A 14,808-nucleotide genomic window follows, 5' to 3' on the forward strand; every position below is an offset into this window, starting at 1 on the left:
AAATTCAAATTTCACTTTCATAAAAACAACTTAAAAGTATACTCCTCAATCTCACTACTTACATGCAAATATATACTCCCCCACTCACTTCTTTCCAGTTATGCTTGATGACCCTATGCAATTTTTCAGATACATGCTGGAAAAGAGGTTCTGAGCCCAGTCCTCAGATGTCATAGAGAACTGTGTCATCTAACCTGTTCATAAAAAGTACACAAGACTTTTTTCCTAGAAGGCAGGTCCTTTCTTCAAAAAGTCTTCTGCTGACTTCAGAGGGATTGTTTTAGAATCACACTCAATCATGCTGAATAATTGATATGTACCAGACTCCCATTTCCCTGGGGCCAAAATGCAACTGTTCTGTCAATCTTCTTTCATCCAATTATACAAACATGAGTGATTATATTCCTTAAATGCATCTGCCTTCCAGCTACAAAGCATATGAGTTTAGCCACAGATTTCCTTGCCTCACCTTCCCAGTAAGCTAATGGCCAGTCTGTGCAATGTTACATCACCTTTTTGAGCTCAATCCTCTGGTGCAGAAGACCCCAACTGACTGATGAGCCTGTTAATGAACATTGTACAGGCTCCTTCACCATATTTATTATTTAGATCTAATGGTTCTCTGACATTAGTGTCATTTCCACTTTGAGCCAACTTCCTTTGCAGCAGTTAAAAAGAATCCAAAAAAGAAAAACATCTGTGCCTCCTTGTGGAAAGTACTTCTTGAACCTTCAGCACCCAGACATTTATCCTCTAGTTGACTGTGTTGGAAATACATACTCCTACCATGTATTAAAACCATGCACAGTAGTTAATATTTGGGAATGTCCTATTTCTGTGGTCACTCAGGGAGTGAGGCATTCCCAGGTACCAATAAAATCATTGTTTTTTAATACAAACACGGGATTTTGCCAAATAAGATCTTAACTTAAAGACCATGTTCTTAAAGACGAAAACGAGAGGAAAAAAAAACAACCAACCAAACAAGAACCCTCACTTTCAGGACACAGAGAGATGGTTCCTTCAGTGCAACTAGGTAACAATTCAAGAACTCTTAATTATGTTCCAGAAGCAGCAGAAAGGAACCAAACTGATTGTAACAGGAAAAATTACACAATATGGGAAGAACAGTTCCTACACAGAACATGAACAATAAACTACTATGCTAGCCTAAAGCAGAACCCAGATCATGCCATTCCAGACCCCTGGTATTTTAGTTAATATAAATCTCTAATTACTATTATAGTCTAGAATTTACATGGAGGAAATATAGTGAAAAATTAACTAAAGACAGTCTCAAAAACGCATCTTATCCTCCCCTTATTTCTTCCTACAATGAGTCTCTTCAGATAACTGTGTAAATTTGTTTCATGTTGACCCACTTATAGGGCAATTAGGTCTAAATGGGTAAGCAATGTATCTTTTATTGCTCAAGAAACAAAAATCATGACCTTCAGAAAGATATTGAAAAGATCAGCTACAACGGTGTAGGATAGTAAAAGAGAATTCATGTCTTATGATTCCTTCTATTACAGGACGATCTTCATAGTTGAACCAGAAGGCTTATAAATATTTATTATTTTATGGAGGGCGAGACATGCAATATTCTGATGCACCACAATCTTTATGTCTTACCTTCTGATACATTGGAATTTCTGTAGGCATAGGGGCGATCCGGCAGGTGGAAGGTAGAAGGTAAGCTGTATGACAGTTCTATCTCAGGCTCAAAGGAAAGATTATCTGTTGAAGGCAATGAGAATTACACAGAAAGTTGTATATTGCTGTGGATCAGTTACCACACAGAATATCAGCCCTATTGACCAAAGACAGACCTACTGCAAACACAGCAATATATTCCATTAACAAGACTCGTTTACCTCACTGCGATGTACATCCTAGTACTCGATTTAGGCAGCCCATACAAGTTGGTATTTACCGATTTGTTAATACAACAGACAGTGCATGGATCTGTTCGCGTAACATCTGAACTACTTCTAGGAAAAAAGTAAAAAGCCCCACTGCCACTATGTACAAACATATAGAGTTGAGCTTTCCAGGGCTTGAGGACTCCCTCAGGACAGAATAAGTCATTATTTGTTCCAGTGTTTCTGTAAGGTGTTCATATGAGAAATTACATACCCATGGAACTTCTACATGGACTTCTTCTTAGGACATTAACCCTTTGTAAATCTTCTCTGTGTTCAGGGCCATGACTCATGGAGGCCATTGGTATGGCCAGAGGGTAAGGGTAATTCTGTCTTCTTTCATTGTCATCTCCGTAGGAACCGTGCAGTGAAGAATAATCAGTGGCTTGGTGGGAGAACAGATTCTTTTGAGAACTCCTCCTGTGTGAGCAACAAAAAGAAAAACCCTGAGTGCCACAAAAACTCTTACTAGAGATCCTTAATAAATTGTTACCTATTATCACCAAATTTGAGTACATTATAAAACAAACTCTGATACTGAGTGGTATTTTGTATTTAGAACTCCAACATCACAATTCTGACTTAGTCATCAATGGAATTAGAAAGACTAAAACTTTTCTCCACCTAAAGTTAGCTTGGACTCTAATTAAACAGGCATAACTGCTTGGAAAAAGAGGACATCCAAGGTTACACATTATGAAAATTACTGGAACTCAAAAACATCCATGACATTATGCCATAAATCCTAAAATACATTTAGCTGATATATTTATCTAACATGTAAAAAATAAACATGTAATTTCTCTTCAATGCTGCCTTCCTGATAACAGCTTTAAAAATCTGTGTCTGAATGCAAGCATAAAGGAGGGATTAGAAGAATTCTACGAATTAAAATCCGGGAAAAAAAGTTTTTCCTGCATATAGAGAATTTAATTTCTTATGGCACAGTCACAACAGCAAAATTAAATTAACTCACCTTCTATCAATTTCCAGTGTCTCTGAGAAGTGGTAGTCAGGATTTTCAAAGGCTTCATTGTAATGATAAGACATGACGAGCTCTTGGTTTGAGGGATGAAATCTTCCTTAGTTAGAAGGTTTTGTCACCCTGCTAACAAATAACATGAAACAATATAAATCACAGATATAAATCTAATTTAATGCTAGTTACCATCTGGAAGTAAAGGTCCACCAGAAGTTGCAGGTAAAATGGGAACTCTATACAGTAAGCTCTCTACCAAACTAAGGAGCTGGAGTGCCACATGATGTCTTCCCCAACACTGACAATGAAGCCAGGTTTTAAAAGCATAAGTTCTTTCCTCCTCATACAGGAAAAGCCAAATACACCAACTTTCTCCAAGTACTATGTTTCCACAACCAACGGAGAGGTGAAGTCTGCCCACTTCCTTATGAGCAGTGGCACCTCTAAACCTTAGTTGTGAACAATGGACCCACAGGACCACTGCTATGTACAGAGCTGACATTACTTAGAGACCTACTCTTAATGAGGAGTCTTCTAACGACTTAATGCCTCAATCCTGTAAATTGGTTTGGGTTTAGCTTTATTTCTCACAGAGCGCTCCATTTTAGTCTTAAGCAAACCAGACTTGGTCAGAGTTTAATGAACCTGTGAAAAGGGAACCTTATATTATAAAAGCAGAATCCTAATTAATTGCAAGGACTGCCTATTTAATCAAAAGTCATACTCAAAAAGGAAGCAATTTTTAGCATTTGTTCTTAAAGGCACCATGCCAAGTCTGATCAGCTGGCACATTATTTAACAACAGGGAAGGTAAAAAATAAATTATAAAGGACACATCCAGCAAAACCTATCAGGCCCTGCTTTTACTTCAGCTCCACTCTTAAGACAAGCAGAGCTGAATCTCATTTAATGGTACAGTCTCAACCAACTTTTCTGTCTGCAATGGTTTTTATTTGCAACTTCTACTGCAGTAAAGGAAGTATCACACGAAAAAAAGTATCTTCAAAATGGATAACTGTACAGCGTCTAGTTTCTGCAGGCTTATCAAAATCTCATTTTGCCAAAAGAAGCTCTTAGATTACTATTGTGACATTTACACACTTAAGGAACTTGGAAGACAGTCTAAAATCTTGCAGTGTGACACAGACTTGTAAAATGCTGCCCAGGTTTTGCACACTGTCTTGCAAAGAGCTTTGCATATAAGCACAGGTGGTTGATTGAATCCAAAGTCCTACATTTTAATCAGAACATTGTCTACGCTTTCATTATAGCATAATGAAGCATGCCATGAGGCCCACATCTTCAGCAAACATTCAGTAAGAAAAAGCACACAGGGCAATTTGAATACATGTTGCGTCACCCATCCCTTCTGTAAATAGTGGAATGTGATTACTGTCAACGAGAAACTATAAACACAGTCTCTCCTAGGTGAAACTTGTATTGTTTCAAGCAACAACTTCGCACCTACAAAAACAGTGAGATCCTCATGTATTCAGAAAAGTAACTAGTAGAGCCTACTCCCCTTATCTCCAAAGAAAGCTAATAAACACTCCAGAAATCTAGGATTTCTTACATAAAAGTCATTGGAAGTTTGTGACTCCTTAGAGGTAAGTTTTTCTTTCACAGGAACCACTTAGTTCTTGGTGATTTTTCAGGAACTAGATTATAATATACCTGAAGTTTTATACAAAGACTTCGGGAATTAGTACATTCTGTCCTTATACTCCATTAAAAAGCACGGAAACAATTCTTGAAAATTATAAACATGGTATTCTGCAGAGTTGATTGGAAAACTAGATTTCCCCCTGTAAAAGTGTTTCACATTTCAAACTGTAATGAAATGCTGAAGAGGAAAAGATTACTTTATCAGGGGAAGAAAATTCTCAGACAATTCTCTTTGAGGGGTGTGCAAAATTACATTTTTCTATTTTTCAACTGGTTTCCCAGTTGAACAGGAACCCATCTCACTTAGACTCAGCCATCCAGAAAGCTGGGAAGCCTGCCAGCATTGCAGCTGGAAAGCTGAGCACAGATCTAAACAGCTCATCAACTTGCCTGGTCTTCATTCAAACTGTAGATAGAATGTATATTTTGATGGAAATGTATGGGTTGTGTAGAATCCGCATTGCCCAGAAGCAAGCTGGTAGGCAGCCTCAAGTGCAACCAACCAGACGAAACAGATCAGCCTGACTGAAAAATACAGCCATCACTTCTTTCTCTTACTCATTTTAAAGACCTCTAGACATATCCATAAAGGCTTGCTAAGACACTCAAATACACCCAAGACAGACTGTTTATTGGTTCCATCATTATCCACTTTATCTCCTTTGAGTCTTAAGATGCGCTTTATGCCAGGATTTCTGTGAAAATTCACAAGGACATTTACATTCTAACACTGAACCCAGCGTCTGAGGCCACTTTGGTTTTGCTCCACTCCCAAAGTTTTAAGGATTTTAAATAAAGTCCCCATGCACACTGAGGCAAATTCAAGTCTTTGCATTTGTTCCTGAAAAAGCTAGAGATTTTCCTCTTACTACCTGAGAAGACCAGAACCCAAACATTGATGCGTTCAGAGTGAGCAAGAATGTGAACATGGATAACCCAAATGTTTCTTGACTGAAGCTGTAGTCATTCAAGGATTACTGTGCTACCCAGTACATAAATGCTGTGGGGATGGAGGTGTGTATGAGCATACATGCTCAGGCTGTACAGGTGGTATGCCAAGGGTGTACACATAGCATGCCAAGGGTGTATGCAGATAGCACACCAATCCACCCACTTCCTCCCTCCCAAACCCAAAGATTGTGAGAAGCTCTTCTTATCAAGTCAGATGTCTACATCATAAGTTTGGTTTGGGGTTTGATGGACTGGCAGTCTACAAATTTCTGACCAGTCGTAGTTCACTGGAAAGAACCCAAAGCAGGTAACGCTAAAGCTAAACCATCTCTTTCTTCTTTTTGACCAATGATGGGACGCAGTAGACCATAGCTCTAGGAAAAGATATGACATTTAGACTTAGCTTTCCCTTTAAAGAGTTGCTTTCCAGAAGGAAAAAAAATAGCTGGAGAACAGAGGTCATTTGTGAAAGATAGAAAGCAGGAGCTTGACAAATCTTCCCTTTGCAAAGTGGTGTCCATTTGTTGGATGACATTTTGGATTTCAGCAAGCAACTAGACAAATCTTGTGTTTTCCCTCCGGAGATCAGAACTGTTTAAGATCAGTGGGCTTAATAATCATTAATATGTAAGTAAGTTACAGAATAGGTGGAGAGTGGGTGCTTTCTGCTTAAATCATTCAACACACACTGTAATGATATAGAATAGGAAGCTCCAAGCAGTGCAGACTCATGTTTCTGGATCATTTCCCAGAAATATAACTGCTTTCACATCACACACCAGCAGCCTTGACAAAGTATTCCAGGTAAGTTTCATCCATTCCCATACAGGCAATTATCTGCTATAGACACTAATCCCCATTTAGAACACAAATCAAACATGAATGTCTTGCTAATAATAACACTTTGTCCTGGTATCAAGTTTCAGGAAAGCCACTTAGACCTTCAAGTCCTTTACCTGGAATCCCTCAGTAAAAAGGATTACATAAAGTAAATTCTACACACAAGTCTCAAAGAGGAATGGAAATAGTAAGTTCCAGAACTACATCATAGTTGACAACAGTGAACGAAGAGACTAGAACTCACAGAACTGCTTCAGAAGGTTGAATATGCTCTATTTCCATGAGGATCTCCCAGTTTTTTAGGGTATAACTTGTCAGGGCTTGCTTCACTGTCACTCAAGTTATTTTCATTCATGAAAACCCTGTCCTGTTTAACACATTCTACACAGCTTCATACTGAAAAAGAATCAGATTGATTGCTGGAAGCCAAAAGTGAGTGTGAGACACAGACCAGATTTAAAACTGGATTACATGCTGCTTCAGCAACTAGGTTCCAGTACTGACCACTACTCTTCCACTATCTCAATCCCACCAGTTTCAACACTTCTGCAACAAACTAGGAAAGCCTCTCGGAAAATCTAAAGAGCCTGTGAATTGACACTAATGAAACACTACACTCAATAAAACCTGATCTTTAATTGACATATTAGCTATGAAACAAGCGTGACTCATACACAGAGGTGAAAGTCACTTACCTTTTATGCATATTGCCAAAGTACTCAGTCTGCACTGACAAACACCACCTCTTACTGGCCTTCCATTGTGTTTTTATCTATCAGCAGGGTCCATTACAGGAGCCAACGTCAACTCTGTTATTTTAGACCTTTGATCAATTTCAGCAATGTAAATTGTGCCTCTGCTACAAAAGATCTTCCCAGTGCAAGCGATGTGGTAGCACTAAAGACTTACCTGCTTACTACTGCATAGGCAAGGGGCAGACAACCAAACTAGGAATGGAAAGGAAAGTGACAGCCTCCCCATTACAGTTGCAATGCTGCTGTCTCTCCCAACAACTTGTTGGATCTCAAGCTCACAAAGGAAGGTACTTCCTAGTCCTATAGTGCAAGGCTACCTACCAGAATTCAGATCCCATCCTCCCTGTCCCCCAGCCCATCTTGGTGAGAGTGGGGTGCAGAGAGTAGCCAGGCAGGCTGGCAGAAGCAGGTGGAATAGTGTCTGTCTGATGCAGGGAACATCCTACTGCTGAACTATCCCTGTCCTCAGCTGGCTCTTCCCATTGCCTCCAGCTACCTCAGCATCATGAGCTCTATTCCTTATTTGCTCTTTATCCATTTTTTGCACCTTCTCTCTTGTTTACCTTGTCTTTTCCATTTAACATTCCTCTTGCAATTTCTTCCTACTCCCCCTTCCCCCCAAATATAGTAAGACTCTAATATTTTCATCCTGTTCACTTTGTTTGCAAGTTAAATTCCTTCCATCACCTGTGACTGCTTAGATAAGCCATTTGGAGTACTACCGACTACTTTGTGTTTGCAGTGTCTCAAGCAGAATTCTACTTCTTCACCAAAGTTCAGACACCTTTATTATAAACATGCTCCTGAAACATTCAAAAAATCATTACAACATATAGTTAAATTTTAGTGTCCCATAAACTGTTGCAAAGGTGTGTCACACTCTTCAATGTTTTTGCTTAATGGCAGCAGATAAAAGTTCAGATACTATATTAATTTTGTGAAATTTATAGTACTCTCCCTAATCTACCATACAAATCTCTGCTTCTCCACCCAAAAAGGCCCTAAGGAATCACAATTCTTGTGGAATGATGTACACATCACAGTGATTTTGCATTATCTAATCCTTTCCCCAGAGACCCCTTTGAGAGCAAGTCTCTCTTCCTTTGCTGTATTGCTTTTTATTTTCTTAACTCTGACCACAAGTTGCAAACTTAATCCATTGGGAGAACTATGAGCATTGGGTAAAGAGGAACAATCAACTATATATAACCACTAAAATTATAAATAGGGAACTGAAGAGTAAGAACAGTATACCTGGCAGAGGGCAGAAAGATTAACAAGAATAAGAAACCTTGACCAGAACTCTGCATTATCTCTCTAACACTTGAAAGACATTACCTAGCTCATAGTCGCATTATTACAGGGAAAAAAAGGCTGAGGAGAGAATCACTTCCTATCAGTGCAAGTCAGTCTTGTGACTAAATTTCCAAACTGCAGACTATTCTGTTCTTTGTGTATACTAGGACTAAACCTTGCTTTGCAAAACACATTTTTAAAGTCTGTTGATTAACCAACATTACCAGTTACTTGTATGTGAAGGAAATGTCTGGTTACAAAAAAAAAAAAAAAAAAAAAAAAAAAAAAAAGCACTTTTTGAGTACCTGTTTGGAATTAGTTTTCTGCTTTCCATGGAAAGGCAGCCTACCACACCAGGTCTATTAGAGGCACAAGATATTGTTTACTATAACAGTTCTAACATTTTGCCTTAAAAGAAAGCTTTGTTTATTCTGAACTTGCAATGGATACCTATCTAGTTTAAATGCAACCTCCAAATTACACTTTAATGAGCAGTATCACTTACAGGAGTCTCATTCACAAGTTCAACTGGAAAAGCTTATGAGAAACTACACATATGGTCATTTTATACAACTGGCTTGCTGCTGAACTGAAAAAGAGGCATTGTTCTGTTTGCAATTTCTAGCTTAACTTCCTGTTAGGATATTGTCATGTCATTACTAGCTGCACAAGCAGCATTTAAGATGACCCTCAGGGAAAACAATAGCTATTCAAAATATTCTAGCAAACCAACTAAGAAGCTAGAAAATGGTTGAGAACCAGTCAGAAGGAAAGAGAACCAGTTGCGTCACACGTTTCTCCTACTCTTCAAAATTCTTAGATGCAGTTTTCAAATTGTTGGACAAAAAATTCCACACAAACCAAATACTTTTTTTTTTTTTTTTCAGAAAAAATGCAGCTACATTAAAACGCCATGTAATGTTAGTACATTAGACTTCTATTCTACACTGAACATACAGAAGCTATGGACTATACAAGTCACAGAGGCTTTTTCACAAAAAATGTGAAAGGAGACACTGCTGTAGAGTGCTAGTTCATGTTATATCAGCCCATACAGCCATACCACACTACCTCACCACTTTACTACTTCCATAGCAAGAATAAAAATCCTCCTAATGAGCTTAGCTGGGTGGGTGGGTGCGTGTGTGTGTAAAGGGAAGGGTATAGAACAAATAAAAAACCCTAAACCAAGAAACTGAAATCCATTGCTTTGGGTGGAGTATTGACATATCAGCCCGGAACAGCTGCCATTTCAACGACACTGCTCAGCTCAGGCAGCCCACTGCTCTCCTTATCCTATGCCAGGGCTGCGTCGCATAGGCAGGGACTGACACGACACCCACACTTGAAGCATCACAACTTGAACTAGGCTCTAGAGCTACCGACTGGCTGCTTCTGCTACACAGAGCAGGATCAGGCTGCCGTCAGTCCCAGGACTGGCAGAGGAGACCATAGTGACACGAGAGTGGAAGCAGAAGTTAGCACAGCTCCCATGCAGTACCACAGAGTGCTTGCAGGTTTGCTTAACTAACAGGGACAGAGATTCATCAATAAAATCTTGTAAATGTAAAGATTTCACTTTTAGATGTATATTTAATCTTCTGCATAGAAATGTTTCAACTTTTGTAGGTTAGGGCATAAAGAGGAAAAAAAAAAAGTAATGCTGAGAGTGAAGTAAAAGAGAGAGTAGTATTTAAATAGTAAGCCTGTGTGTTTTGAAGGAGTGACAGAATGATTAATCACAACGAACATGAATACTTAAACCTGAGATTTTTCCCACCTATTTAATACAAAAATACTTCTGGCTTCCCATTACCTGTGGTAACATACAAAAGTCACAACCTGATACTTGGAAAATGCAGTGACACGCTCATTCACTAGTTAGCAGACTCCAATACACAACCTACACCAAAGCAAAAGCAGATGTCACGCTGAAGCTACCGATCCCAGCAGGGCGGCTGCAACACTTCCCAGGCTGAAGTGTGGCACACTGGCTAAATACATCAGGGAAGGATGTGGCTGTTAATTCCCCATGGAACCAATCCCTCCAGCTGACAACAGCAGAAGCTCCTATGTGAGTAACGGGGCGATAAAGCTGTGAGGTGCCATGCAGCAGGGCTAACGCCAAGCTCAAGGCACCGCTCTGTGTGGTTATTTACCTCTCAGAGAGCAGACACCAAGCACACCCCCGATGGACCACATGCACGCAGTCCGGCCCTAACAGTCGTCACTAACCGCGAGCATTACTAAGCTGCAGCCGCCCGCCAGGCAGTTCGGGTGACTCCCCCAGGCCAGCTGCACGCCAACACCACCTTCCAACCCCACATCGTCCGAGAGCTGGTGCAGACCCTGCTCGGAGCCCGGCGCGCTCCAGCCCCCGGCGACCCCGACCCTACCCACCGCTGCCGAAATGGAAGAGCCGCAGCGGCGAGGGCGCGGGGGCAGCCCCGGATTCCGCCGCCGCCTGGCCCCGGTCCCTTACCTGCCTGCCCGCCGGGAGAGGGCTGCCCGGCCCCGGCTCGCCGGGTGCCTCGGCGTCCGCCCGGGAACCGGCACCCCGCCCCGGCGGTGGAGGCTCCTCCCGGTGCGCCGAGGCCGCCTCCAGCCCCGATGGGGGGTGCCGCCGCGGCCGCCCGCTTCGCTTTGCTTTGCTTCCCCCTGAACGGGCTGTGCACTCACTGCGCCCCCCGGAACGGGGGAGCTTAAGCTCCTGCTGCTCAGAGAGGGAAAGGAAAACAACAAAAAGTCCTCCTCGTGTTACACGCTATAGAACACGTTGCTCCGTTGCAGTTTCATCTGCAAGACAGTCTCCGACCCTCCATGAGTTTAAACATGCTTTGCTTTTGGCATGGATCGCCACAACACCGTAACAAAAGGACAGACAGAAATGGTTTTCAGACACAGTATGTTACCTTTATCCCTGGATTAATCATTTGTAGAGCAAAGAACAATCTTGACCTCACACATTTTTACCTGTATTATAGGAAGGCTCATCTAGGGGTGAAAAAAAAAAATAGTTCATGCTAATACAGGCAGTAATTAGCAGCTGCTGGATGGCGAATTCAATACCAGCCTTGTCTTCCTGTATTCCGTAGGGACCAGAAGGAACTACTTCTCATTTAGTGTGACACTGAGAGACTGATTTTTCTTGTCTTCCTCCTCTCACTACCTTTTTCATTTCAAGCAGACACGGGCAAAGGTATGGGCTGGCCAAAGCTCCAGCTGAGCACCAGCGGGGTGCAATGCAGAGAAGCCAATGAAGCACTGGGGTGGTGCCTCTTGTGGAAATTTCTGTCCCAAAGCAGCTCAGCTGAGATGCCTCTGTTACTTTAACTACTCTATAGCAGCTGGACTGAGGGATACCCCAGCACATAACAGTCACTGCCAGGCTGGTGCCCAGTGCCCTTCCCAAAGGCTAATGCTGTCATCTGAACAGAGAAGCATCCTCAAACACAATGGTGGGACCCAACAGCCACCACCTGGACAGGTACTGGTGAAAACAGAAACAAGGTAAGGACAAGACTGACTCTGCTGTCCCAGACCTGTGGTCTGCCCATTACTTTTTTCCCTTTTTACTGATACTGTACAGAATTATAGAACCCCAGCCACTTTTGCGTTAAATACGTTTTGTTACACCATTTTGGCATATTTTATCTCCCCAGAAACACACACATTTTAACAGTATCTATTCCTAAGTAACTTCTCTGATCAGAAAGATTAAACACCAAATGAATTAAAAACACCCCTGTCAACCTTTGGCTTGAAGGTACTCTCCCTAGCCAGTGTGGAACTAGTAACAAATCAATCCACGCTGTGTTCAAAAGCTGTGCTGTTGTAATGGCTGAGGATCACTTTTACCAAATGACTAGTGCTTTTCCAGCTCCTAAACTGGGTAAAACATGTCTATCCTGTACCAGACGCGTTCAACATGCATTTAAGTGAAGTTTCCTAATGCTACTTGAAGATTATGTTTTGCCCAAAGCAACATTCCTGGCATGACTGCAGAGGACTTGTCTGCAGATCTCTTGTACTGATCCAGGAGCTGCCTGCACACTGCATATGCCACAGGTCAAAGCACAGGGGTAGTCAAACGCAAGATAACCCAGAATCAAAACAATCACTCAAAACCTCCCTGAATGTTTAGAAGCGTTTTGGAGCTGTGGCATGGCGAAGAGGAACCATACAAAATAAAAAAGTGTTCTGGAAATGCATGGTGTTACTAAATGCAACAGATCTCCAGCATCACGGGAACCAGTATATGGCACTGGCTTCCATGCTCAGCACAGACTGCAAACTGCTGCTTTTGCCAATATGGTACCTTGGACAAAAAATGCACGAGAGGAACCTACCGCACTCCTTGAATGTGACTGTCAGGCTCTGGCAGAACCATCCATTTTCTCCTCCTCAGCATGCCTGTCTTCCTGTTTTCCCACTTGGGATTGCTGTGATCCATAAAATTCATTGAAACGTTTCCAAGTGTCTCGAAAGCTTTCCCAACTGAGAAAGAAAAAAAAAAAAAAAAAAAAAAAAAAATTGAAAATGTTCTCACAGAATTCCTGTGGAAGTCAATCTTGTTTCAATTCCTCCAATCTTTATTTAAATTTGTTCTCACGGGGTCATTAACCCAATACTTTTCCAGTACATGGAGTTTCAGAGTCTAATTAATCAGCAAGTGTATTACCTTTCTTCTTTGTATTCTTAGTGGTAAGAAAAGGAACATAAATAAAAAGCAAAACCGACACCCCAGATGATACCCCCTAGAGAAGTCTTACACCATAAATATTCATATTTAAGGCAGAACTGGCCCTGCTCTATGTTCACAGCCAAACACAAAGATGGCCCATGCTTGGTTGGCTTTGAGGGACCAATAAAAGTTGGTACTTCGGCTCTGGTGGTGCAATACACATTCCTATCTGGCATATGAATCACACGCTTAGCATGAACATTGAACAATACTAAATGATTTTTCAGGAACGCTACCGAGGGGTTTCAACTTCCATCTCCTGAATTTTCAGGAATGATCAGCTAGAAGTTGTTTAAATGAAGCCCATTAAATGTGACACTCAACCAAGGAAACAAAATCACCTGTGTAAGTGGGCTTCACTGAGGTCTCCAGCTCTGTTACAAACAGGCCGATCCTGCATGCTCTCAAGCTGAGGTACAGCCCAGCCTCTCAGAAGGGCAGCAGACAGTCATGCAGCATCAGCCTTTGCTATACAAAAAATCCCACCTGGGAAAAATCATGCTGGAGTGCAATAAGGAACTTCCTGAGCTTTAATTCCATGTGTCTGTACTTCACAATTCCCTTAAGATATCCTTCTCCTCTGCCAGTAATACATCAACTTACTGATCATAAACACGTACCTCTAAATTACTTAGAGAACTTACATTTGTTTCAATAACATTTTATGGTTTGATTATGAAAACTGATTATCCACATAGATTCTTATTAACAATAAAGCAATTTGAAAATCACGTACCTGAGATGCTAACACACAGCTGAGAGAAGAAATATACTCATTTATGTCTGATTCAGCATTCTGAAACCTAGTGATGACTTATTTTTAAAAGTACTGCAGCAAGTAGATGAGGAACATTCAGAAAAATCTGTTTAGCGATTTAACTACCGGTAGAACAAAGTAAAAAAATGCTATAAATGCTTCCCCCCCCCCCCCCCGCCATGTAATACTGTTGAAACTACTGGAGATTTCATTTTCCATTTCAGCACGCATGCTGATATTTTCACACTAAAGGCAAGAATTATTCCAAGAAGTGTGTCTCAGGGGTGTTTACTACAACTTAGCACAAAAAACACCCTGTCAGATGGAAAAAAAGAGATCCACGCAACGTTTCATTTCATACTGTTTTCACATTCAAGGGTAAAGCTGTGTTGTTTCCACTGCAGCCAATGTCACTGGATCCACTCACTCAGAAAAAGGTAGGAAGTTTGGGCCTGCAACCTAACGGGAGTTGACCAAATATCAGAGTTTGTAGGAAGTTTTTATAGCACCCAACACCAGCATGGACATTTAATAGTAACTGAAGACACCGAAACAAAGCCTGTTTCTAAGCCAAACGTCTGTGAGAAACGCCCAGCAGTCCAAGCACCCCACCGCCCTGCACATGGGGTGCTTGGGCCTTGCCTCATGCAAACCGAGAGGGTGGTCTGCTCGTAGCATTTACACCCTGCTGCCTTTCTTCACGGTATTTTTAAAGAAAGCCCAGGACAAGAAGAACAGGAAGGCTCTGATATCCCCAAACATGAACCTCTTATTTTAAATCTACGAGTCCAAGGATACAAAGCGATGCCATGGAGGAAGGGGATCCAGGACTAAGATACGGTGCAGTAGGGAGCGCCCCAGCCCCTCCCCGCGAGGCGCCGCACGCCGCGGCCCCC

At 41.5% G+C, this 14,808-nt stretch overlaps 1 protein-coding gene across 6 annotated transcripts in view; it reads right to left on the minus strand.

Annotated features, from left to right (window-relative positions):
- Window positions 1-14,808, minus strand: part of TMC5 (transmembrane channel like 5) — a 31,689-nt gene that overhangs the window by 16,304 nt on the left and 577 nt on the right. For 2 of the 6 annotated variants that reach the window (XM_042798837.1, XM_042798832.1), the window contains exons 2-5: window positions 12,761-12,908; window positions 2,902-3,033; window positions 2,140-2,345; window positions 1,636-1,740 (exon numbers count right to left, since the gene is read on the minus strand). In XM_042798837.1, the coding sequence (XP_042654771.1) occupies window positions 1,636-1,740; window positions 2,140-2,345; window positions 2,902-2,975 (385 nt within the window). In that variant the 5' untranslated portion in view covers window positions 2,976-3,033; window positions 12,761-12,908. Of the gene's footprint in view, window positions 1-1,635; window positions 1,741-2,139; window positions 2,346-2,901; window positions 3,034-10,811; window positions 10,832-10,893; window positions 10,957-12,760; window positions 12,909-13,891; window positions 13,985-14,710; window positions 14,801-14,808 lie in introns of those variants that run through there. The other 4 variants (XM_032983728.2, XM_042798833.1, XM_042798835.1 and 1 more) reach the window with 4 other exon arrangements.

The sequence above is a fragment of the Tyto alba genome, unplaced genomic scaffold (genome assembly GCF_018691265.1).
Source record: "Tyto alba isolate M040663 unplaced genomic scaffold, T.alba_DEE_v4.0 Super-Scaffold_28, whole genome shotgun sequence".
In the NCBI taxonomy this organism is placed as follows: domain Eukaryota; kingdom Metazoa; phylum Chordata; class Aves; order Strigiformes; family Tytonidae; genus Tyto; species Tyto alba.